Here is a 23784-nt window from a genome sequence, read left to right on the forward strand (position 1 = left end):
AGGAAGCCTAATATCACCTTGGATTTTTCTGGCAGCCATGTTACTGACATGACATTTCTCTTGATTACTATCAGCAAAAACCTCTGAACCATTTTCCCAAATGCTACTGCTATCTCCTTTTCACCTGGAGTCCTTTGAAGTTCAATGTCGGTGCCCAGTTATGAGATGGGACATGACCCTTAGCCCTGGTAAATTACACTTCGTTGAAGTTGGCTTATCACAGCAGGTAATCAAGATCTTTTGGAAACTGATTGCTCTGGTTTTGTCATCCAGTCTAGCTCACAACAGCCTTGGGCCATTCATGGATTAGTTAGGCTACTTGCTATATCTTCCTCAAAGGTCATTAATAAAAATGTTGAACAGGATAGCACCAAGAATAGAACCTTATATTACATCGGGAATCTTTTGAGGTGACACTAGGCCATCCATTTGCTCTATTTGGGTTCAGTCCTTCTGTCATCTAGCCAAGTGTGTAGGAGATTGCTCATGGGCAGAGAGTGAAGAAGTGCCTAGGTTTACTTTCCCCTTTCCCTTGTCTTGTTCTCCCTTGTCCAGATCCCCCATTGTATGCCTATCAATTCCCAGTCTCCACCCCAAGATGGACCTTGAGAAGGGCCAAGGCATGTGACAACAAGTAGCATCTAACTAAAGAAAAGGGGAGGGAAGGCAAATGTCTGTGACCAACTCTCAGGCAGGTGATTGGAGCAGCTGTTCAGGGGGTGGCTAGTGAAAAATTGTCAGTGAAATAGGAAGATCATGCAACACTTGCTGCCTATCTATCTTGTGCAGAGGTGAGGATTAACCACTCACTATGCTACAAAATGCCTTTTAAAAAAAGCATGTTGCCTGAAAACTTCTGATGGATTTCTAGTGAGATCTGTGATCTGATTCTACATTTGGATACAGCGCCTGGGGCAAGTAAAGATGGCAGTGCCTGATGTGTCAAGGTGGGCAAGCAGATCAGTCACCAGGGGCTCTGCCAGTGGTGTCTACATTTCCTAGGAGAATCCTCCGGGAGAAGATTGCTGCTAGAACATAGGCTAGGAGGTGGCTGAGGAAACATTCAGGCTTCAAGAAACATACCTTGTCTGGTTTATCACTTTACAGGATTAAAGGGAAAGGTGTAAATTAAGAGTTAATCCCTGAGGCAGAATCTTAAATGGAGAAAATCAACATCCACAGAAAATGGGGAAGGGCACAAGTCTTTGCGTGGGCTCACATTCAGACATTTTTATCTGTAGAAAAAATGCTTTCTTAGAAAATGACTCAGCAGGGGGAAGTCTTGTCTCTACCTCTGTCAGGCTCTGTACTTTGGGGTCCCTTCATGAGCACTCCATCTTTCACTATCAAGTTTCACTCTGAGACCCCGAGTCTGCTCTGCCTTAGAGGACATGAGACTCTAAAGACACTCTTCCTCTTTGGTCCCTTTGTTTTGTCTTTGCAGGTCTGCATTTCTCCTCTTTCCTGTAAGTCTCCGCTCCCTGTGCTGACCATCCTCACAGTCCTTTAGGTGTGTCGTCCCTTTATCTCGGGGAGGTCAGCCTGACGACCTGTCTGCTCAAACAAACCCCATCTAGAGTCTCAGTGGCCTCAGTAATGTTGAGAAGGGTTCTTTCAGAGCGGACTCAAGATAGTAGTGTCAGAGGTCCCAAGCAAATGAAGGGCGGGGACAGCTGGGGGGTGGAATAGGGACAGCAGCAGGGAACCAGATACCATGCTGCTGAGAAGAAGAAAAAAAAAAGACATTGGTTTAAGTCAGGAAACAAAAAAAGGGAACTGAGTGGCTGTGAAAGGGTGGGGTTTGCTCAGACTGTCCTTCCTCTCTGGACTGTAAGAATATGTCTCCAGGGCCAGTGTCTTCTGAGATCGAGTCCCACCTTCAAAGTCCTGGCATCTCAATGCATCTGGGAAGCAACCTGCATTAAGTCAGGACTGAGGTGGGTCTGGGGCATGGCAGGGGCTGGGCAGCAGCAGCAAGTAGCTTTCATGGGATCCCTGAAGGCCAGAGAGAAAGCATGGCTGGTGCCATGTAGTCTGCTGGCGGAGGAGGCTGACGGAGGGTGGGAGTGTCATCAGCACAAGGCCCTGGCGGCCCATTCCGATGGTCAGAAGGGACTGTAAGGGTCCTTTCTGAGGAGGGTGTGGGGGGAACAAAAAGAAAAAAGTGACATGAGGTGACCATCTGAACATGTAGCAAATGTTGGAGTGGGTCACCTCTGCAAAACTTGGCAGAAAAGTAATACTGCCGGTGGCAGTAGGATAAAAATAAGCCCTTTGGTCAAATATTGCTTGAAGACCCAAAATGTATACTTGTATCAATGAGGCCCTTAGAAGAAATTCAAAGAGGCAGATTGTCTGAGAAAACCGTAAAAGCTCACATGCCGCAATAGGCCGTTACCTTTGTAAACTGGGGAAAGGCACCGGCCAAACCAGGGTGTAGGCCACCTGCCTCAGGCTGCATTGGGTCACTGTTGCCAGGATCAAAGCTAGCTTGTTGGAAGCATTGTATGCGCCAACCTCGTGGTAATAGTGGGTAAGAGACTTGGCCAGAAGAAAGCAGCCTCAGCCTCAGCCCAGACAGTGTGGCCAACCCCTGAGGTCATGGGGAAGGTTTTTCCTATTACCATTGCCTGCCATGTGCACGGCTTTTTCTTCTCTTGTCTTCATCATTTCTCCTCTCTTTTCCTCTCCTCTCCTCCTCTCCATCCCCCTCCTCCTTCTCCTCATCCTCCTCTCCCTCCTTTCTCTACCTATATCCTCTCTTCTTTATTTCCTCCTTTATTTTGTTCATTACCACATCCCCTAGAACAGAGTCAGTGCTTAATAAATCATCGTTGAATTGCGTTGAATTGTTCTTGCCCCTTTCTTCCCCTGCTCTTTCCCCTTTTCCCTTTCCCCCGACTTGCCTAGTATGTTCCCCGTAGGATAGTTGTGAGCAGCAACTGTGTTAATACATGTAAAAGCAGTTAAAACGGGGCCTGGCAATAGTAAGTGCTAATATCTCAAGGTTTGCTATTATTTTTGTTCTGCCTGAGACCTGCCAGTATCCCCAGAGGGCCTGCCTAGAGCAAATAGTGTGGCATTTAGAATAAAAGGGATTGCTGGCCCTGATCAAGACATCCTTGGATGAGTTGCTGGACCTCCAGATAGAATCCTGGTCCAGTTTCCTGGCCACCCAGCTCTCCAAGCTCAAGGTCTCTATCCTATGCTGTGCATTTCCAGAAGCAGGGCAGCTGCAAAGCCCAGAGGCAGGGGTCTCTGCAGCTCAGAGGCTGTCCTCTGTGCTGTTAGTTTTATGCTAGTTCTGCTCCTTCCCTCATTTTGCATGCCAAACCCCTGAACCAAGGGTACTACAGCCTCTCTGGAGCCTGTTATGTGATAAAACAATCTCACCCTCCAAATAAGCCACAAAATGCAAATACTCATGGAACCTAAAGCATTCTACCGAAGCAATATCCCTTAGGGCTAGTCCTATTGGCTCTATCCTGACCCTTTTTATATTCAGACTATTTAAACTATCTGCTTGTGTTACAGTCCAAATTCCTGTTGCTTATGGCTGGTTATGTGTTTGTTTAGAATCCTCTGTAAACTCCTTATGGTGTGAACTAGTGCAACTTTCCATCCACCTCTGGGGTCTTGGTGTAATTTTAAATTATCATCACTATGATTTACTATTTCCATTTGAGCAAATTTCCTATAGTGAGTTTCCTTTCAGTGTACTAGACCCATACCAGGAAGTGACTTAGGTATAAGGGGAAGATATGGCTTTTGAAAACCACTTTGAGTGTTCTCCAAAGAGTCATCAGATAGCTGCTGCTTTTCACCCAGTGATGCCGAGATGTGATTGCTAACTCTTGGGAATAAGGCAGAGCTAGAATTTTCAGTGAGGCAGTGCTCAACAAGAAGCTAGAGAGGAGACCTTGACCTAATTCACTCCAAAGCTGCTTGGTTATGCAAATGAAGCCATCAAGGGAGGGGGAGGGAGAACTCCTCTGAGGACCCTGAAACAAATGGGCCACGTGTGACTTTCAGTTTCTCTGGAGGTTCGTGTGCACTGACCGAGGGTGTACAGAGAGCGCTGGAAACACAAAAGCCTTAACCCCAGGCTTTCCTCCTCACTCTCTGAGAGCCATCACCAGATGCCCATAGGGTTAATGTTGGTTATCTTACCCTCAAGAAGCTCAGTTCACTGTCTTGCCTCCCTGAAATGAAAATGAACCATAGTCTATTAGCTCATCCCTAGAAGAAAGAAATTCTAGGGAGTCAAGAGAAGTTAAATTTCAGACAAGTTGGAGGTTGGAAGGTACTGGACTTCAAGATCACTGGCTCAATGCAAAAACAGATTTGTCTGCAATAAAAACAGAGTAAAAAACTGATTAGAAATGGAGCAGATAAGAGATAAAGGCGTGCGGAAAGCAGTCTCTCAAAAACTGCTATTCGAAGTAGAAATTAGTGCAATGTTTCTGGAAACTATTTTGTCACTATGTTTCAAAATGCAAAATGCACATACTTTTTGACTTGGTAAATGATGCTTATATAGAGATCCTAATATCATGGGAAAATAATCAGAAATAATGTTAAATAAGAACTTTAAATATTTGGGGGGAAAAGGAGTGTTAGATGGATGGATGGATGGATGGATGGATGGATAGATAGATAATGTTAAGAAGAATAAGCAAACTACAAATAGTATGTGCAATACTATCTCAAATATAAGAAAAATGTGCAGAAAAAAATGGAAAGTAATATGCCCGAATATTAATGCCTCTGGATTATGAGCTTATAATTGATGCTTTCTTTTTCATATTTCTGTACTTCAAACATTTTCTATAATGAACATGTGTTATTTTAATATTGGAGGAAAAAACAAACATTTAATCCAGGGAAAGCAAAAACTAAACTGAAAAAGAAGGTCAAAGGGACACATAAGTTCAGAGTGAAAGATGGACACCCCAGCAGTCACCCTCAGGGCAGAGGGATGATGCCAAATGTATTACCACCAACATGATGCAGAGTGTCAACTTGCAGATTGGCTATCTGGCTCTCCTTTCATCATCACTTGGCCAGAATCTATTGTCTTTAGTACAGGGCAGAAGAGATGATGAATCACAGAGACCCAGAAGTTTCTAAAACCAGAGAAGAAAGATGTAAAATGTTAACAACATGAAATGTTGGAAAAGAACCAGAGCCCCAAGATGTCTTAGAAATCACTACAGCAGATGAGAATTTCCCTGGTTAGCAGACAGCCAGAAAACTGATTTTGGCTGGAAAGTCTTCACCACAAATTTGGTCACCTGTAGCACTGACCCTGAAGCTTATCATCAAATAATTAGGTTTCACTGGGAAGTAAGTAGAACTTCTTGGGAACTTAACAAGAGCAATTAGGTATCTTTGTTGCTATGGTTATGATATTTTAAAGAAGACTTCTCTTCTGGTTCCAAGGCCAGGAAATTCTCAATCAAAATCTCAATCAGAACCTGAGAGATGCTTCTAGGGACTGAGCAGATATTTGGTAGGCCCAATTTAGCCCATCAGTCATCCTCTACTCTAATTAGAGACAGTTGATAATTCTACCAGATTTCATAGTAAAGCATCAGGAAGACAGGACTGCGAAGGGAACAAGGGGTAATACCAAGTGCAACAGATAGGCTGGATCTGGGTTTGCCACTTTGAGGTAACTGAGAATTCATTCTGAGAGTAGAAAACTATGATCATGTGTACAAGAATGTCCATGGCAGCACTGTTTATAATTGAAAACAAACAACCTGAATAACAATCAATAGGAGAATGAATAAATAAAATGTGATGTATTCATCATATAGAATACTTTATGCATATAAAAATGAATTAAAATGTATAAACTAGAGGTACCAAGATAAATAAGTCATAAAACATTACCTTGAGAAAAAAAGTAAGTTGCTGAAGAATATGTACCACTTATATAAAAATGTAAGACATGCAAACCAATACTAAATATCTTTTATGAATACTTACATATGTAGTAATAATGGAAAAACATGCCTAGGAATGAGAAACATCAAATTCAAGATATTGGTAACCCCTAAGAGGGGAGGGGACCAATTGAGGAGGAGTACACAAGGAGGTTTTGACTCTATGGATAATATTTTATTTCTAAAAAACACCAGAAGCAATTATGGCACAATGTTAGGATTCTATAGAGCTAAGTAGTGAGTATATGAGTGTAATGTTATTCTCTGTACTATCCATCTATTTGCAATATTTCATACTATAAAAGAAAGTACATTCAATCAAAGTTTTATACTCACAGTAAGCAATGATAACCCTAGGGACAAAGAATGGCTGTTTCACCTAAATGCTGTGCTTTTATGCCATCGACAATGACAAATTCTGAAAAGGAAACAGCGAGTGACTCTAGGAATCTACCAGTTAGGATCTCCTTGCGGAAGATTTAAAGGAAAATGTGAGAAAACCTGGCGGGACTGAGAAGAGTCCTTATGTGGGAAAAAGTACAGTTAACAGTTAACAGAGACAAATCATCCTTTCTAGCCTGGAGGAATATTGCAGAGGAAAGTGCCCCAGGATCCTGAATTCTCTCTTATCTCCTGTACTCTATCATTTCCTCTTTTGCCAAATGTGCCTAGAAGATGCAGAGAGGTCTCCCCCAAGTGCTCTTTGACGATAGCCATGGGGAATGACAAGGTACTGAGGTGGATGACATCACACCACGTGAAGCCAAAAAAAAAAATCCCTCTGAGAGGCAATGAGGTACCACAGAAACAGCAAGGGCTGTGGAGTCACAGATGGATGAGGCTGGGCAAGTCATATAACCTTCACAAGTCTCACTTTCCTCATCTGTTTGTTATGAGGAATGAATGAAACGACGCGTGTGAAATGCCTGACGGGTACACTGCACTGAGAGAAACAGGAGTGCCCTTCCATTCCCCTGGGGAGAAAAGGGAATGGCCAGAAACTTGCTGGGCAGTTAAGTAATGCTTTAAAGGAGAAATAAAGAGAAAACACTGCTTCTTGGATATTCTGGCTAAGTAGTTATTTGAACTATGACTGACTGGTTATTTCTAACTGGCATCTCCTGGACTCTTCCCAATCATCGGCAGGCAGTGTATTTTTCTGAATTTTGCTCTGGTATTGTCCCTAATAGTGTTTTACCTTAGCACCAGCAAAGATAGGAACCGAAGGTGGTTTAGTTTACTGATCCTGCAAGTGCTATTTATATTAATTCCTTGGCATAATGCCGTTTGTAAGATGGCTGAGCTCTTACTAACAAGCATCCTCTTTCTGAATTCTGCTGCTCGTAGGGAGCTGGGAGGCTGCAAAAGGTGGCCACATGAAAGTCCTTGCATTTGTAGTTTACTAAAGAGAACATTATAATGCTGGAAATCTATATTTTAAATGAGGAGCTCTGTGTCTTTCTATTCTTTTCCCTCCTCCTCTTTCTTTCTCTATACGAACAACAGTGTGCGTGTGTAAGTGTGTGTGTGTGTGTAACACTCATGTCACTTCCGTTTCCACCCCCACCGCCACCCCCACCCCCTGAGTGAGGTGCAGGGTCAGTCCTCATGGTGCATCTTTTGTGGTTGAATTGACTCTGTAGGCTGCTGAAATTGTTACCAAAAAAAATTAGAACCTTCCACAATAAGTACCTAAAACACCCTGCAGCTAACCTCTAATGCAGAGTGTCCAACACACCAACCTTCAAGAAGACATAAAGACGAATGCCTCTCCTTTCACATCGTTGGTGGATGGACCAGTGGTGACTAAGGAAGAACTACTACATTTTCAGGCTGTGTGTGTCTGGACTGGATCACAAGGAATAAAGGGAAAGCAGTCAAAGAAGGGGCCATCAGACCGTGGAGATCCCGGTAATCCTCCAGCTCAGTGATCTAGAGGTAGAGGCCATTTCACCCATTGCTCAGAGGGGCGATGGCTAGTGAGAGGCTTACTTACTTCCTCATACTTAGACCAGCACTAAACTTTACCCTAACACAGCCGCTTGAAAGAGAGGAAGGCTTCCTCTTGTACAAACTGGATTTGTTCTAAAAAAGAAAAGAGCAAATGAAGCTTCCAGAAGGAACTGTCTTATAGGAATTAAGAGCAGAGGCCAAGACTGAAGCAGATGCTAGGTCTCAGCAGGGAGTGTAACCACCAAGAGCTCGCAACAAAACTAAAGGTAAAATGCTGGGTGTGCTTTACTCAGCTATAAGAAGTACAACTGGACACGGTTTGTTGGGATGCTTCTGATCCAATTTCTGGTCAGGCCACTCAATTTCTTTAGGGTTTTATTTTGTCTTCTGTAATTTGAGTCTTTGATTGTGCAGAGGTACATAATTGGAATTCACCGTGGGAACAAGTGTGATATTAGTACAGGGATCTTGATGAGTTGGCAGTTCCTAAAAATAGAGTGCTATTATTTGGTTACCATTACATCTGGGTAAATGAATAATTTTAGTGTTAAAAGAAATCTCTTTGGAGTTCGAGCTGAATCCAAATGTTAGAAACGACTGGTTCTAAACCCTTGTCAGTTTGTCACTCCTGTGAGAGACTGTTTAAACCAAGGAGTCAGAGAAGAGAGCTGTGTGGCAGGGTATAGGGAAAGGTTTGCTACTTTGCCCAGTTTTTCTCAAAAGATCATTTATAAACCATTGAACTAATCCACCAGCAGAAGACAGTGGCATCCACATGGTGGATAGGTGGCAAAGAGAACATCCCTGGTGTTCCTTTAACCTATTTTTGTCTCCCTCAGCATGACAATAGAACCTTCTATACCACAAGAAAGAGCGAAATAACGGTGTGGATACTCTCAGGCTTCAATAAAAACTACTCCCTTGCTTTCTTGGTGTGAGCAATAATCTGTTCTTGACAAGTAGAAAAAACTGCTTACCTTATTTATTCTGCTTCCATGGTGCCGCCAAAAGCATAAGGAGTTTAGTTTAAAAAATAAATCCCACCCCCCCTTATGAAAAAACTCACCTCTAACAAAACTTGCAGGGTGATGGTAGTGATTTTTTCAGTATTTATTCAGTGCTCCGTTTTTGTGACAGTATTTATATTTTCTCTTTATCTTTCTAATTAAGGTTTAGAATTAGTAATATAAGCTCATGCAAAGACTTGAAGCAAAAAACTGATATGAAGTGTTTCGTGTGAATAAAAAAACCAATGGTGACTTGTAACTTTCTTTGCCTTTCTGTATTTCAGTTACCTAACCTGAATTTTTCTGGAGAATTGTTAAGTTTAGAGAGGCTAAACAAGTTACTTTTCATAAATGATCAGAGATGGCATTCATAAGAGTAAGACAGTTGCGTCACTTTTGCATGATGCTGTCTGAAAGAACTAATCTAAGCAAAAAGGAGAGGAAACACCAAAAAACAAAAACAACTCCCTCCCCAAAAATTGTTTTTCAATTTTAGAACAAAGCTTCTATCCTTTGTAGCTCAGCCAGTGGGTGATGGGCAAAATCGGTTGGGCGGCAGTTAGTGTATGTCCAGAACTGCAGGTGCAGCCTCCATATCCTTATTAGACCCCTTGGTTATAGCCCCCAGTGGGACAATGTTTGAAAAATTACATTCACTGTCTAGGAAACTGGGAAGTGAAAGTCCAATATCTGCCTCAGTGGAGTTCTGGCACCTGCATTATCCCTTCTGGGGATATCAGAGTCAACAGCTGCACAGAGACTTTTGCTGTTCACAGATTCTGCACGTATCATAAAAGGGTGGTTAGTATAAAGCTGCCTCTAGACATTACCAAGCACACAGATACATGTCACTTGACATCCAGAGCATTCCATTGCCTTATGCAAGCATTCCATTGCATTATTCCGTTGCCAGTTTACGTGAGCTCACAATATAGAATCCCCCCAATTCAATGTGCATCCATCATACCAGAAAACTGACAGAGTGGGGGTTGTGGAAGGAAGACCTCAAGGTAGGAAGAAGGCTCTTTGTTAGCTTTGCACATTTCTGTTTCATTTGAAACTAGGTGGCTAGGCTAAGGGGCGATCAGGAGGGATGAGTATTAATGTGCTGGGTCCTCAAGAACTTTCATTGTCAACAGCACACAAGTGAGCTCCAGAAAAGAGAAGCTATGGCTGCAGTGATACTGGAGAGCATCTTTCTGAAGCGATCCCAGCAGAAAAAGAAAACATCACCTTTAAACTTCAAGAAGCGCCTCTTTCTCTTGACCGTGCAAAAACTTTCCTACTATGAGTATGACTTTGAACGCGGGGTAAGTTTCTTTGCTGTGAAACCTGATTATCAAGGACTTGGACTTAGATCTTCCTTGGGGGAAGAGGTAGATCCTCTTTGGTCGGAGGAGGGAGGTGGAAGAGACCTAAGCACATTTCAAACCCAGCAAAATGTTTCCTAGCCTAGAACTAACTACAGCCATACTGGGGCAAAAATTCAAAGATGCTAAGAAGCCATGGGGGAAACCTTACCATGGAATCTCACAGTTAGTGAGCACTCATTAAATGAATGCTGAGAATGAAATCCACAATGTGGAAATTGCTTCCTTATTTTTTATGGTAAAGGCACATACAGTCATCCACTCTTACATAGTATTTGTCCTCCATCTGGTAGTCAAAAAAGGTTAGATGGATAGATCTGGAAGTTGCTTGTTTGCTTTTTTTTCAAAATGACAGGTCTTGATATAGAGTGCAGGTGTCACCTCACTAGGTTAAATGATTAGATAACAAAATCTAATCATCTAGTTGCTTAATCACTCTTAATCTTTCTCCATTTTCTTCCTCATTCTCTTTCTCAGAGAAGAGGCAGTAAGAAGGGTTCAATAGATGTTGAGAAGATCACCTGCGTTGAAACAGTGGTTCCTGAAAAAAATCCTCCCCCTGAAAGACAGATTCCGGTAAGAAGAGACCATTGTCAGAGCAGGGGTGGGGCTGTTAAGAAACTTGGAATACTTCAATTCTCTGTAAATAAACTGGTGACGCTGTGCAATGCGGAACACAGTAAAGCTCCCTTATAAAATTCCTCACTCTTCCACGTACTGGTTATACTGAGTCTCAGCATCTGTCCACCAGGTGCAGAAGAACTCAATCTGGAAAACTTGTAACACCAACTTAAGACGATATCATATCAAGTTTTCAAACTGATCAGAGATGATTTGTTCTACTGCCTCACTTCCCTGGATCAGATTTACAGGCTTGAGTTAGTCTGAAAGCTGGAATCCTAGGGCTCTGAGTCATGTGAGATTCTTTAATAGCTCACTGTTTAGTCTCCTCTCATTTCCCAGAGCCTCTCCAGGGCATACCACCTACTGACTTCTGAGTTGATTTTTTTTAATATCATTTATTTATTTTCCTGATTACAAGAGTAATGCATATTTATTATAGAAACTCTGGAAAATATGAAAAAGCACAAAAAAGGAAGATAAAATCATGCATAATCCCATTATCCAACTAAAACAACTATTAACATGCTGGTGTATAGACTTACAGGTGTTTTTCTCCACTAGCAACATGTACACCCACACTAATATATATGTTATATATTTAAAACATAGACTCATACTACACATCTTGCTTTGTAACCTACTTTTTCAATTTAACAATATATGAAAACTTTTTCCCATGACAATAGATACTCTTTAATAGCATGATTTTCATGACTGCATAGTATTCCCTATCATGGATATATTGTAATTTGTTTAACCAATCTTCTATTTAAGTGTTTCCAATTACTTGATACTATAAACCACATTGAGAGGAACATCCTTGCATACATCTTTATGTACTTTTCTTATTCTTTTCCTTATAATAACCTCCTAGAAGTAAAATTTTGTTGTTCTCTTTATGAAATATGTACACTTTGGTTATTTTTATCGTTTTTATTTTCTAGAAGTGGAATTTGAATTTCATGCATTCCTACAAGCTGTATATGAGAGCATCTATTTCTCTACATTCTTTCCAATGCCAGATATCTTAAATATTTGCTAATTTGACAGCCAAGAAAAATGGTATTTTATTGCTGATTTACTTTGCAAATTTTTTTTTAATCATAAGTTTGAACGATTATACATCTACAGGTCATTTATATTTATTCATTTGTGAACTGCTTGTTAATTTTTTTGCCCATTTTTCTATTGAAATGTTTACCTTATTCCTAGTACTTTTTAAGAGATCTTGATATATTAAGAATATTAATCCTCAGGCCGGCCTGGTGGTGCAAGCGGTTTAAGTTCACGTGCTCCGCTTCGGTGGCCCAGGCTTCGCAGGTTCGGATCCCAGGCGCGCACTGATGCACTGCTTGTCAGCCATGCTGTGGCAGTGTCCCATGTAAAGTAGAGGAAGATGGGCACGGATGTTAGCCCAGGGCCAATCTTCCTCAGCAAAAAGAGGAGGATTAGCAACGGATGTTAGCTCAGGGCTGATCATCCTCGCAAAAAAAAAAAGAAAAAAAAGAATATTAATCCTTAACTGTAATATATGTTGAAAATATTTTTTCCAGTTTTTCATTTATCTTTGAATTTTGTTTAAGCTATTTTTTTTTTTACCATACTTGGTTTTAAAGTCTGTGCCATTAGCTTAGTTCATCTTTTTCTTAGTGGTTCTAACCTTCAGCATTATAGTAGAAAGTCCTTGCCTCCGACAAGATTATATACATAGTCACTTATGTTTTTTTCTCAGTCATTCATAGTGTCATTTTTTATATTAAGCTCTTGAATCCATGCAGAATTTACTTTGGTGTGTGGTGTGAAATAGCTACCCCCCCCCCCACCTCGCCCCCTGCCAATATTAGTGGTTAAATGTTTGTCCCAGCACCATTTATTGAGTAACCTCACTTTCCTCGATGATTTGAGATGCCTGAGGTTTTTTTGAACAAGTATGTGCTGGATCCTACGGATATGTCTCCTTACTGGATTATAGGAAGTAATTACTAAGAATTAGCATTGTCTGTGCCCCGGAAAGCCTTCTGGAGCCATTGCAAAGGACTCCCAGTACCTAAAGACATCCAGAAAAGAGCAATGCATCAACCAATAACCATGCTTTATTCTTCGTTCATTGCAGAGAAGGGGTGAAGAGTCCAGTGAAATGGAGCAGATTTCAATCATTGAAAGGTTCCCTTACCCCTTCCAGGTGAGGTATTTTCTCTCACCAACTCTCAAAGCAACCTGTAATATAATCCTTAGGGATGGGGTGTGGGGCAAAGGGAAGGATACTAGGTTCCCGGGAACAGAAGTCCACAAGGAGGCTGGACCAAGAAATGAGACTGGCATGGGCTGAGTGTGTTTGCTTTTCTATTTTCCCAACCTAACATACTTTCTTTTAGTCACTACACCTCAAAGAGACTCCATAATGGCACTAATTCTATGATGGTGTGTCTTGTCTATGGTAACTGCGTTGAGAAAGATGCTCTGTTTGTTGAGTGAGCATTTCACTTCCTTCTGGTTCTGCCAGGCAGATAGGCATCTGTCTAATGGTGGTCATGTGGGTTGAAAAGACAAAAAAGGGGAGGGAAGGAGTGGTATTAGGAAGTTCGGTATGGGGAAGGCTTATTAGACTCACACATAAACTTAAATTCTATTCTAGTCTGGAATAACTAAAGAGCCACATAGACATCTGCATGGTAGATATAGTGTAAACCATAAAGGAGAGCAAGAGCTTCAGATTCGATCTTCAACTTGGCTTATGTCCTGAGAACTCTGTAGGCCACATGTTGTGAATACAGCACCCTCTGCAACAGCGAAAGCCAGAAAAGGAAGTGGAAAGTCTCAGGGAGGGGGCTTTCTGTCATGGATTTATGAGCACAGCAAAACTAACAAGCAAAAAGAAAAATGTAAAAGGATCTCGTTCATGTCCCTGACTGTATCAAAGTTTACAAAACCTGTGAAGGAAGGGTGGTTTAGACATGGTTTTTAATACCGTTGTCTTTCAATAAGATGATGTTGTTTGGCTGAGTTAGTGGATAATGCTAAACAGTAGATAATTCAAAACTAATTTACATTTGACTTTGGAGGCCACTATGTATTGTCTATTAAATCTGTGAAGGTTGGAACCACATCATGTATGTTTTGTGCTCCTCCACAATGCCTAGCACGATGCCTTGTACTCATGAGGTGCTCCAGAAATACTGACTGTTTGATTTGATGATAGTGCTTAATATATACTTTACTCTTTTTGAAGTAGGTTTGTGGTTCCAAGTTTGGTTTATTTTAGCTAATATTGGCAAGGGGAGGCCACTGGATGGCGGGGGCAGGGGCAGGATTAGCCATGAGTTAAAATTTTGCTCTATATTATCCAAGTGAATAATCCATATGTACAAACAAAGACTTAAGTTGTATAAATCATTACTTCAATTCTCTTCTATACAAACTCAAAATCAAGGTTTAATAAGGTCATAAAATATCCTTTCTTGGATAAATACAAATCTTGTCTCCACCAAGGGCTGAGAGAAACATTATGAACTAAGTTTACACACAAATTGAAACACGAGTCAAGAGGACCAAGGAGTATTCAGAAAGCTAAGAGCTTCTAAGTCCTGCATCCCTGGATATGAATTGTTCAGGAATTCTTGGATAGTTCACATGACCCCAGCTTCACTGCTCACTGAAGACCCTGCCTTTCTTTGTTCTCCACTATAAATATACAAAATTGTAGCTTAAGATTAGTTCCTTCGAAGTCTTTCTTCTCTTTTCTGAATCCTAACTGCTGAAGTCTGTGTGTCCGTTGCCCCAGGTTGTATATGATGAAGGGCCTCTCTATGTCTTCTCCCCAACTGAAGAACTGAGGAAGCGTTGGATCCACCAGCTCAAAAATGGTGAGCATTATTTGAAAAAGAAACTAGTTTCCAAAGAAAAAAGGAAAGGAAGGAAGGAAGAAGAGAAGTTGAGAGGGAGGGAGAGAAAGAAAAGAGAAAGAAAGAGAGAGAGAGGACGGAATGAAGGAGAGAGGAAGGAAGGAATGAAGGAAGGGAGGGAGGGAGGGAGAGATCACGAAAGAGAGAAACATTGTATTTTCTCCAATATTAGTGATACAATTGAATTTAATATTCCATCATATGAATAAAAGACCATGGGCTAGGGCCGGCGCCATGGCTTAGCAGTTAAGTGCATGCACTCCGCTGCTGGCGGCCCGGTTCGGATCCTGGGCGCGCACTGACGCACCGCTTCTCCGGCCACACTGAGGCTGCGTCCCATATACAGCAATTAGAAGGATGTGCAGCTCTGATGTACAACTATCTACTGGGGCTTTGGGGGAAAAAATAAATAAATAAATAAAATTATAAAAAAAAAAAAAGACCACGGGTTAGACTAAAAGTTTCAACCCAGTTCCACCACTATCTCTCTAGTGTAATTTTGTAATTGTAGGCACTTCTATTTCCCTATTTATAAAAAAGTCCCTGGGGCGGCCGGGTGGCACAAGCGGTTAAGTGCGCGTGCTCTGCTGCAGCGGCCCGGGGTTCGCCGGTTCGGATCCCGGGCACGCACCAAATCACCGCTTGGCAAGCCATGCTGTGGCGGCGTCCCATATAAAGTGGAGGAAGATGGCCACAGATGTTAGCCCAAGGCCAGACTTCCTCAGCAAAAAAAGAGGAGGATTGGCAGATGTTAGCACAGGGCTGATCTTCCTCACACACACACAAAAAAAGTCCCATTCTTTACACTGGTTATACAAGGGTGGTGTGGTGTGGCATTCAAAGGTTATTTTAATATTTTGAATCCTAGGTATGAAATATTTAGTTCCAAAAAATTAAATAGATGATTATGAGAGTGCTTGATGTCAAAGTAGAGAACCTGATTTCAAGCCCTCTTCTACCACGAATAAGCTGGGTGACTTCTGGTAAGCAGGCCAGCAAACTTCTTTGAGGCTCAGGTTCTTCTTCTAAAACAGGAATAATAACGATGCGGGCAGTACCTACCTCCAGGGTTGTCCTAAAGATCAACTGAGGTAATGTATGTGAAAGCACTTGGAAAACTGTAAAGCACTGTGCATCTCCTCATTGTGGATAAATATTTTCCAAGGAACTGTTTCATGTTCCTTGCCTTGTGAGGACCTAAACTTGAACCTCGTTTTAGTGTTTCACATAGACCGTACAGTGTGCTCAGATAAACTTGACTGTAAATGCTTGCAGCACAGGATGCAGGCACGCATATTTGTGTGTATATATAGCCACATGTCAAGTGACTGCGAGATTAACTGGTTGAGTTGACATCAGGAAAGGCTGCCTAGAGAAACAGGAAGGATGGCAGACTGATAACGGCATGGTTGGGTTATTGCATGACAGCCCTTTGTCTTAATAAACATTTAGAGTCTGATATTCGGTGGCTAGCTATACCAGCTTTGTTCACTCCCTTGAATGCAAGTATGATTGGCCAAAATAAAAATCACCAAATTTTTCAAGCTGAAAAAAGACAGGAGAAAGGAAGAGAAGGGTCATTTATTGAATTCTTGCTATGTACCAGACACTGAGCTAGATACCTTATATTTATTACCTCATTTAATTCTCACAGCAACCTTGGGCTAAAAACAACAATAATAACTACCACTTAATGAGCACTTACTATGTACCAGGCTCTGTGCCAAGTGCTTCAAATGTACTAGCTCATTTAATCTTCACAATAAGCTTATGAAGTATGCATTATTCCTCAATTTACAGATGAGGGAACTGAGGCTCAGAGAGATTAAGTAACTTGCTCAAGGGCACACAGCTAGTGAGTGGTGGAGCCTGATTCTTGCCACATCACTAGGTCTTATGACTCTAAAGCCTAAGCTTATTTCATAGTGTTATGCTGCTTGGTTCTCAAGCCCAGAAATTGCACCTGTAGTTGGATGCAAGATATTCTAGAATAAGGCCATGTTGAGATTAAAAATAGGTAATATCTGGCACCACACAGTACAGTTCTTGGCATGTTTTGAGGTAACAGGTCTGCTTTAGACCTGGGGATACAAAACGAGCAAACACTTCAGTAGTGCTTATTATGATCCAGGATCTTCTCTAAGTTCTTTACACGTATTAACTCATTTCTTCTTCATATTGACCACACGAGGAAGTTATTTTCATCATCCCCATTTTGCAGATGAGAAAACTGAGGTACAGTTTTCTCTGAGAGGTTAAGTAACTGGCCCAAAGGCACTCAGTTAGTAAGTGGCAGGTTCAGGCTTTGAACTCAGGCTCCAGAGTCCACGCTCTGAACCAATATGCTATTTTCAAGGCAGAGCAATATTCACAGAGGTTGAGATATGCGCTCTGGAGGCCATATGTATTTGTACTTCTTTGGTTCTCTCCGCAGTGCCTCATACAGTGCCTTACACACAGAAAGGGACCAATAAATAGTAGTGTTGGTTTTTCTGCAAGAGTAAACAATCACCACCAACTTGGGCTCCACACTGATGGACAGCTAGGATTTAGTTTGGAAATAGAGGAAAGAGGGACATACTAGCTGAGGGAGAAACAAAAGAGAAAAAATGTGGCATGTATAAGTTAGTAACTCCTTTACACTTCAAATACTAATTTCAAAACCAGCCATAGGTTAGCCCAACAAATATTTATTGAGTGCTCACTATATTCAAGGTAATGACGGAGGATGAGAATATCCAGCTTGTTAACTTGGTTTATTGACTCACATATTAATCCTACTATGTTGATTATGCACTGCTATTAAAGTTCATTATATAAGTAAAATTACAACAGTAAAAATAAAGCAAAAACAAACAAACTGAAAACACCACCACTTCAATTGGCTCATTAGCGTGGGTAAGGTACAATTTTGCCTTCTTTTCCTTTGGGTTTTACTGAAGGCATTTTTTTCCAGTTGTTCCAGACCCAGGTGTATGTCTTGTTGAACATGCTTGGCCTGACAACATGAGCCAAAAAGTAGGAGCCTTGCAACAAATATCACAGTTGCTGGGAGATTTAGGTGCAAGTCCCAACAATCTCAGGACAATCTCAGGTGCTGCCAATGCCAATAGTGAGATAACCTAAGAGCCATAAAATCCCACTCTAGTGATAAGTTATTCCACTCTAGGCTAAAATGCACCAATTGAAAATCACGAACATGACAAGGGGCTGTGAAGGGGCATGAGGGAGACTACTGAGGTGCTGGATCTGAGTGGTGGTTAAACGGTGGTAGACAAATGTGGCTAGCTGCATACCTTAGATTGTACACTTTATTATATGTAAGTCGTACCTCAATTTAAAAAGTAGGGCTTCAGGTACCTCATATCCAGCTGCCATCTTTCTTCAGTGGCATTTTCCATGCAAAGGTTGTATCCCTGAGGACTTAGCCATGGGCTCTCTCCTTCCATTTCCTTGAACATGGCAGTGGGCACTTTGATGTTATGGCACCACATATATTTGTCTACATTCACTCTAGAATCTTTCTTTGGTCAAGCTCAATAGAGCCTATCCTGATTGCAAATTCAAAAATAAGCAAATGACCTGACCTCACCAAAATTAATGAAAGAGTGGCATTGGCAAAACTCCAATGACCAATATGCGGAGGAATAATTCATTCATGCCTGAAATAGAATTTTAGACATTATCCTGATAAATATGGATATGAGAGAACAGCCCATTAAGTACTTAGAGAATGTGCACCAACCATTAGTGCTTCCCAGACAGGGCTGGCCCTATGCATTGGTGATCTAAGCAGTCTTCTCCAAGCCCTCCCACGTGGACACTGTCTTAGTCAGCTCGGGCCGCCATAACAAAATACCATAGACTGGGTGGCTTAAACAACCAACATTTATTTTTCACAGTTCTGGAAGCTGGGGAGTCCAAGATCAAGGTGCCAACCAATTCAGTTCCTGGTGAGAACTCTCCGCCTGGCTTGCAGACCAGCCACTTTCTTACTGTGTTCTCACATGGCAGAGAGAAAGAGAGAATCTCTCTCGAGTCTCTTCTTATAAGGGCACTAATGTCATCATGAGGGCTCCACTCTCATGACCTAATTACCTCCCTAAGGCCCCGTCTCCTAATACTATCACACTGGGGGGCTTCATCATATGAATTTTGGAGGGACACAAACATTCAGTCCATAACAGACACTCTGCTTTTGCAATTCTCTCCTAAGTAGCTGGAAATACCAGCTCTGCATTAGCCAACAAAAGACGGGGTGTCATCTTCAAGGGACCTCTTAAGAGAGAGACATTATTTGAGAATGTAGGGTGGGTTCTTAACAAGTGTGCTGAAGGTGGGGAAGGCAGGTAGCCTTAGGTCCCCTCATTAGCATATTAGCTACCTTAGTTTATTAGAGCAGCTAGTTGTTAAGAATTCTTGGCAGGTCTACTGGTGCCCAGGCCTGCACTTGAGGGTCTTCAAATCCCTGGGTGAAGGGTAATGGCATGGGGGGAGGGGCAGAAGGTGGAGGTGGTGAGAGCGATCAATCCTGGCCAGGAAGAGTATTAGGAACATTGTTCAGAATTGCCAGTGCCTGGTAATAAAAAAAGCCAGACAGACTTTTGGTTGGTTTTATTATTGTTTTAAAATTTTCTACACACGATGCGGCCCCTTATAGCCTGTACCCCATTAGAACAGCTCCCACTACCCTGAATTTGGTGCAATGATGAAGGGGAGAGCTGAAAAAGCTGAGGGGTGAGGGTGGGCAGGGGAGAGTAGCTAGAAGTTTTCAAATCCATGTTTAGAAAAGCATCAAGATAGCACTTTTTTTTAAGATAGCACTTTTGTTCATTTGTCTATAAAATGCACCTGGCCGCCAGAAGCTTCTAGGCCTCCCCCAAAGCCTTAAGTGAGGGGGTGTGACTAGCAAGCTCTTAAGGCGTTGAGTTGGTCTCTACAGAGGAAGGTTTTGTTATGTTTTGTTTTTGTTTTTATCTTTTAAAAAAAGTTATGCAGGGCTTCTTCTTAGCAGTAAATGCTGAAATGTGTATGTCCTCAAATGTGTATATTCTTAGACCAGCCTAGGTCTGCCCCAATGCTAGCTATTGTCAATCATTTCAGTTGTTTTTGCTTCTCTGTTATCCGACAACATGATCCCAGGGTGACTTGTCTAACTGACTTCATGTCACGGTTCTTGACATGCCACAATATTAAAAACCGTAATACCAAGTCCTCCTATCTGCAAACTGCTCTGTTCTTTGCAAAGTACTTTGGCTTCTGGGAGATCTTTTGAGCCTCACAACTCTACATGGGAAATGGAGCTGCTGTGTTTATCTCCCACAATGAGCTCAACCCACCTCAGTGGCCCTAGGAAGATTGGAACCATGTTTATTCTAGAGGCAGAATCTAGAGGCAGAATCTAGAGGCAGAATCTAGAGGCAGAATCACCTTCACCTGCCCCTGAGCTCGCTCGGTTGACTATTCCATGAATGCAGAAAGCCTAAAACAGAAGTTTTCACTAAGGCAAATATCTCTAAAAGATCACTCAGGGAGCTGGGACATTGGTATGTTGAAAGCTGGAGTGAGTTTGGCTTGAGCACATTGTTTCCCTTATGTGAAAAAGAAGACCATAATCAACCCCTGCCTTATAGGAAGATTGAAATGGCTATCAGGAAAACATAAATAACATATTTTTCTTCTTGGGATCTGGAGACATCAGATATTCTTATCACGTTGGTTTGGTCAGGAGATAGTCATCATGACGGACCACTGAAGAGAACTGCACAGGAACTCTCTGGGGCCAGGCATGTGAGCCAACTGGTCCTGTCATCTGCTTCCTTTAGGGTGGCTGAGGAAGGGGCAGTTGGTTGAAGCTCACCACTAAGCTCAAAGAGAAACACATGCAAATGGTGGATTCTCCCACATGTCAGATGCGATCTCTCTCTCTTCTCTCCTGCTACAGTAATCCGGTACAACAGTGATCTGGTACAGAAATATCACCCTTGCTTCTGGATCGATGGGCAGTATCTCTGCTGCTCTCAGACAGCCAAAAATGCTATGGGCTGCCAAATTTTGGAGAACAGGAATGGAAGTAAGAGATCTGATCAGTATAATTTCTCCCTCCATCACTCTCAAAGGTCTATCAAACCCAGGGACATGACATGAGGTTGTACATTTTGGCCACTGCACAAAGGGGCTGGGGAGAGGGGATTAGTGGGGGCCGAAACCCATCTGGTGCTTTGCTCTCTAAGCTGTGCGACCTGGTCCAGGGCTGTACTGACCCTGACTTTTCCTAACTTGCCTACAGGCACTGTGCACAAGAGCAAAGTCCCTGACCAAACCTGTCCTCCGGCCCTTTCTTAAGATGCATTCCGTATGATCACTGGTTTCTTACATTGCAGGCTTAAAACCTGGGAGTTCTCACCGAAAGACAAAAAAGCCTCTTCCTCCCACGCCTGAGGAGGACCAGGTATACAGGGAAATTGGGTGCTGCTACTGCTTAAATAGAAACTTACAGTCACAGCCTGAAAACACTCCAGAGTCCTAGAATCCCCCTGGGACTTGGCAGCGTTAGTTGGTATTCTTGCTGAGACAGGGGAGTGGTCCTTCTGGTTAGGACTTCCTCTTCAGTGGAAAGATAGAGGGCTATTAGGAAGCTCTTGGCAACCATTTAATCCAATCACCTGTTTAAAACAAAACAAAGCCTGATTTTTTTTAATGAAAAATATTTCCAAACATAAATTTGAAAGCATTTAACAGTGAACATCCATATACCTAATACCTAGATTCTACCACTAATATTTTACTTTAAAACTTGATTTTTTGGTTACTTTTTGAGGTCTAGAAAGCCCTTTCTCATACATTGGAGTAAGCAGGGCAGGAATTATTATGCTCATTTTACAAACAAGGAAACTGAGATTCAGAGCCACTTGGTAGAGTCATGTACCAGTTTAGTGCCAAGAAGTTTTCCTGACTGTGGCTGTACAAGGTTTTTGTCCTGGAAGCTTTAAAAATACTGATGCCTGGGTCCCACCCCCAGAAATTTTGACATAATTGGTCTGGGAAACTGCCTGGGGAGACTGTTAACCGCTCCCTAGACGATTCTGATGTGCACTCCAGGCTGAGAGCCCGTGCACAGGTGCTTAAAAATGATTATTGAATGAAACTTCAATAAACTTTTTGGTTATGCCTGATCTGGGTTAGAATGGTGTCTCTAGTAAGCCAGAGAGTTGGGGAAGAAGAGGAGAGAGCTTGATACCTAGCCAAACCACCCTGCTTTTTTCTCCTAACTACACAGATCTTGAAAAAGCCACTTCCCCCTGAGCCAACAGCAGCACCCGTCTCCACAAGCGAGCTGAAAAAGGTTGTAGCCCTTTATGATTACATGCCAATGAATGCAAATGATCTACAGCTGCGGAAGGGCGACGAGTATTTTATTCTGGAGGAGAGCAACTTACCCTGGTGGCGAGCACGGGATAAAAATGGGTGAGTCCACACCAGCCCTTCTTGAGCCTTGTGCCCGCCCACTCCACACATGTGCAAAATCCTGCAGCATAATTCTGCTACTCGGTATCCCGATCAGAAATTGTTCTTCCCACACCAAAGTGAATATGCTGTCCTTCCAAGTACTTCCCAGAGCTCTACACGTGGCCACCTTTCTGAGCCTGTAAGGTCTGGCCCACATGTTGTCATGCACATATAATCAATGCTGCACGTGCAGAAGCTACACACTTCACTGGCCTAGCCATGCATCAGCGACATGATCGTCTTTGAGGGAGGGGCATGGTTTATATGCCTCCATTTGACATTGGTTCTGAGCCCAGGGATATGGGCATAGGCATCTGCCTCTCCACCAGGATGGGGAGTGCTGGATGATCTACCACATTGTCTCCTCCACAGGCAGGAAGGCTACATCCCTAGTAACTATGTCACTGAAGCAGAAGACTCCATAGAAATGTATGAGTGAGTATGCTTATGTTCCCAGCACGTAATCTTTCCAGAGGAATCAAATGTAGTATATACTTTTTTATACTTGCAACAAATGTTTGATTTCAAGATACTTATTAAAATCAGTGCCACCTGGGTCAAATGATGCCACCACCCCAAGTTAGTGCCTACATCTTACCCTCACCCCAAACACCCTCTGCTTATGAGAGATGGAGAGGTCACCATGTTCCCCAAATCCAGAAGAAGCACACTTAAAGAAAAAGAGTTGACAACCCGATAGAAAACACGTGAAAATGTCAAATGTCAAACATCTGCCATGTCCTTCCTCCCTAATCATGGAAGTGGATTGTCCTTGAGTGCCCTGTCCCTGCAACCCTCTGCCACCTGCCTTTGCCCTCTACTCTCCACTTCCATGAATCTTCAGTGCCAACCAGGCTTTGGGAAAGGGATGCAGTGCACTATGCACATGATAGGCACTCGGTAAATGGGCGTTGAGTGAACCAACTGAATCACCGGCATGGATGAGCCCTGGAGGCACTCTAATTCCTGAGCCGCTTACACCATGGCCCAGGAGCCACTCAAACATTCTCCCTTTACAGGTGGTATTCCAAACACATGACTCGGAGTCAAGCTGAGCAACTGCTAAAGCAAGAGGTAAGTGTGTGACCACAAGCAAGCAGCATTCTCCTTGCACAAGGGAGGACCCTGAATTGCAGGCTTGCTGCTGTCCGCCACCTCCAGGCAAGGCAGTGTCAAGGCCGTCATTTTACAGGGTCCCAATTACACCTTTCAGTATCAAAAGCAAGGAGGCTGCAGCTCAAATGTGGAACTTGGCAGTGAAATTGGGGCTTCTATTTTCTCTCAGGTTTGGGCAGGTGGAATGCAGGTGTGAGCACCACTTCCTCACAGTCAATTTTTTTGTTGTTTCAGGGGAAAGAAGGAGGTTTCATTGTCAGAGACTCCAGCAAAGCTGGAAAATATACCGTGTCTGTGTTTGCTAAATCTACAGGGTAAGTGCTACTGTTCCAAGGCCCTGGGGACAAAGGGC

At 42.4% G+C, this 23784-nt stretch overlaps 1 protein-coding gene across 1 annotated transcript in view; it reads left to right on the forward strand.

Annotated features, from left to right (window-relative positions):
* The first annotated feature begins 1784 nt into the window (after positions 1-1784).
* Positions 1785-23784, forward strand: part of BTK (Bruton tyrosine kinase) — a 30422-nt gene continuing 8422 nt past the window's right edge. The window contains exons 1-11 of the mRNA XM_004440988.3: positions 1785-1937; positions 10051-10221; positions 10759-10857; positions 13019-13087; positions 14687-14768; positions 20752-20880; positions 21191-21258; positions 22087-22274; positions 22689-22751; positions 23336-23390; positions 23667-23746. Of these exons, the coding sequence (XP_004441045.1) occupies positions 10081-10221; positions 10759-10857; positions 13019-13087; positions 14687-14768; positions 20752-20880; positions 21191-21258; positions 22087-22274; positions 22689-22751; positions 23336-23390; positions 23667-23746 (974 nt within the window). The 5' untranslated portion in view covers positions 1785-1937; positions 10051-10080. The remainder of the gene's footprint in view (positions 1938-10050; positions 10222-10758; positions 10858-13018; positions 13088-14686; positions 14769-20751; positions 20881-21190; positions 21259-22086; positions 22275-22688; positions 22752-23335; positions 23391-23666; positions 23747-23784) is intronic.

Source organism: Ceratotherium simum, chromosome X, assembly GCF_057802395.1.
Source record: "Ceratotherium simum simum isolate JZ-2026a chromosome X, ASM5780239v1, whole genome shotgun sequence".
NCBI classification, from domain to species: domain Eukaryota; kingdom Metazoa; phylum Chordata; class Mammalia; order Perissodactyla; family Rhinocerotidae; genus Ceratotherium; species Ceratotherium simum.